Consider the following 2137-nt stretch of genomic DNA (forward strand, 5'->3'; position numbering starts at 1 on the left):
GATATTCCATCATTCCACCTTTGATTCCACGTGATTCCTTCATTCCACTCCTCTATGATTCTTTGACCCCACCATCCTTTGATTCTAGGATAGTTCATTGATAACGTGATGCTCCGATTCCTTCATTCCACTCCTCTATGATCCTTCTATCCCACGTTTCTCTTCATCCTTTCACTGATCCCATCATTGATTCCACGTGATTCCTTCATCCCACTCCTCTATGATTCTTTGATCCCCCATTTCTCTTCATTCTTTCATTTATCCCATCATTGATTCCACGTCATTCCTTCATTCCACTCCTCTATGATTCTTTGATCCCCCATTTCTCTTCATTCATTCTCTGCTCTTCCATCATTCCACCGTTGATTCCATGTCATTCTTGCCTTGCTTGCTCCTCCAATGGGCAAATCCCATCGCTCCAGAAGCTTCAAAGTGATGAAGGCCCCTCCAACCCCTCTTCCCATTGAACCAAAACACTCTCTTTTTTCCCCACAGCCTCAAGCCGGACTGCATTCCAAATAGCACAGGGCAAGGAACTGCCTTCCTGGTTATCCTGGGAGCCTTTTAGAGTTGAATTACTACCCAACAGCGTATCCAATTGGAACGCCTACATCAACATGACGGAATACGTTTGCCTACCAAAGGCCTGGACCTGCAGCGTTGGCTCCTATGTTCCCAACCATGGCCCTTATTGCTCCTATTCACTTGGAGGTGCTCAGAAATCATTCGAATTCAACTTATTGGTCAACAAAGGGAAGTTGGAAGCTCTGCGATGGGTGGATGATTCGTTTGGCGACATACCCGAGAACGCGGTCGAGAGCTGTGAGTCGTTTGATATCTACGTTGGGAGGAACCGATACGGCTTAGGGAAGGTCTCCAAGGAGCACAGGGCTTTGTTTGTGGTGGTGGATGGCGAGGAGATTTGGTTTAAGTGGTACCAAGTCTTGACGGTGAAAACGGGCCCATCCAACATCACCATCTCAAGTGTCGTCTACAACCTGAGCGCGGTTATGGAGCACAGCGAGGACGTCGCCATAAGGAAGACAGAGGTGAAGAACGAAGGCTGCCGAGGGATGAAGCCAGATGTCACCTTGGAAGAAGCCATTGAGGTGGAGCAGGACTGGGAGCTGGACCATGAGATCTTCAGGAACGTCCGTGGGGTGTTGAAAGCCCCCATGTTGGTTTTCAATGGGAAGAAATGGGACGTCACCAACGTCACCAATATCACCTGGGTGGGAAGAGCCAGCGCTGGTGAATACATTGAGCACAGCCATAAGATTAAAGTGGAGATGCAGCCCCGTACGATGTGCACTGTAGTAATGACGGGACGTCGACTGGATGCTCGGATCCCATTCAGTGCGAATCTCACCAGGGATTTTGGTGATGGCCAACCACATTGGGTGGAGGTGACAGGGGTGACCCGCAGCCAACAGGTGGTAGATATCCAGGTTGGCATTGAGAGCTGCAGGCCCCTTCCTGCTTCAACACAGTGCTGAGCACAGCGGGAGGTGATGGGGATGCAGCACAACGTCATGCAATGCATTGGTTCCCCATCAACCTCCATCTCTAACCCCCTAAAAACCCACAGTGTGGGGTGTGGGAAAATGCAGGTTTTTAGGCTTCATTGTCTGCTTTATCCCCCATTATAACCCCAAAATGACACAGCAGCAGCCCCAAATGCAGAAAAAATGTATTACTTGTGATCTCTGTTTTACCTTTATTTCACAATAACCATCATTTGAGCTCCCCATAGGATCCCCACTGTGTCTCCACTCTGTTCCCATAGGATCCCTGTTGTGTCCCCATTGCTTCCCCATAGGATCCCTGATGGGTCTCCACTGTATTCACATAGTATCCCTGTTATGTCTTCATCATATCCCCATTGCTTCCCCATAGGATCCCCATTGTGTCTCCACTCTATTCCCATAGGATCCCTATTGTGTCCTCATCACATCCCCATTGCATCCCCATAGGATCCCTGTTGTGTCCCCATCATATCCCCATTGCTTCCCCATAGGATCCCTGTTGGGTCTCCACTGTATTCCCATAGGATCCCTGTTGTGTCCTCATCATATCCCCATTGCTTCCCCATAGGATCCCCATTGGGTCTCCACTGTATTCCCATAGGATCCCAGTT

The 2137-nt window shown here is 49.2% G+C and overlaps 1 protein-coding gene across 1 annotated transcript in view; it reads left to right on the forward strand.

The window, feature by feature from the left end:
- LOC107325896 (natterin-3-like) overlaps window positions 1-1753 on the forward strand; it is a 4595-nt gene extending 2842 nt beyond the window's left edge. Inside the window, exon 4 of the mRNA XM_015887158.2 lies at window positions 496-1753. Coding sequence (XP_015742644.1) covers window positions 496-1496 — 1001 coding nt within the window. The 3' untranslated portion in view covers window positions 1497-1753. The remainder of the gene's footprint in view (window positions 1-495) is intronic.
- The last annotated feature ends 384 nt before the right edge of the window (window positions 1754-2137 follow it).

The sequence above is a fragment of the Coturnix japonica genome, linkage group LGE64 (assembly GCF_001577835.2).
Source record: "Coturnix japonica isolate 7356 linkage group LGE64, Coturnix japonica 2.1, whole genome shotgun sequence".
NCBI classification, from domain to species: Eukaryota; Metazoa; Chordata; class Aves; order Galliformes; family Phasianidae; genus Coturnix; species Coturnix japonica.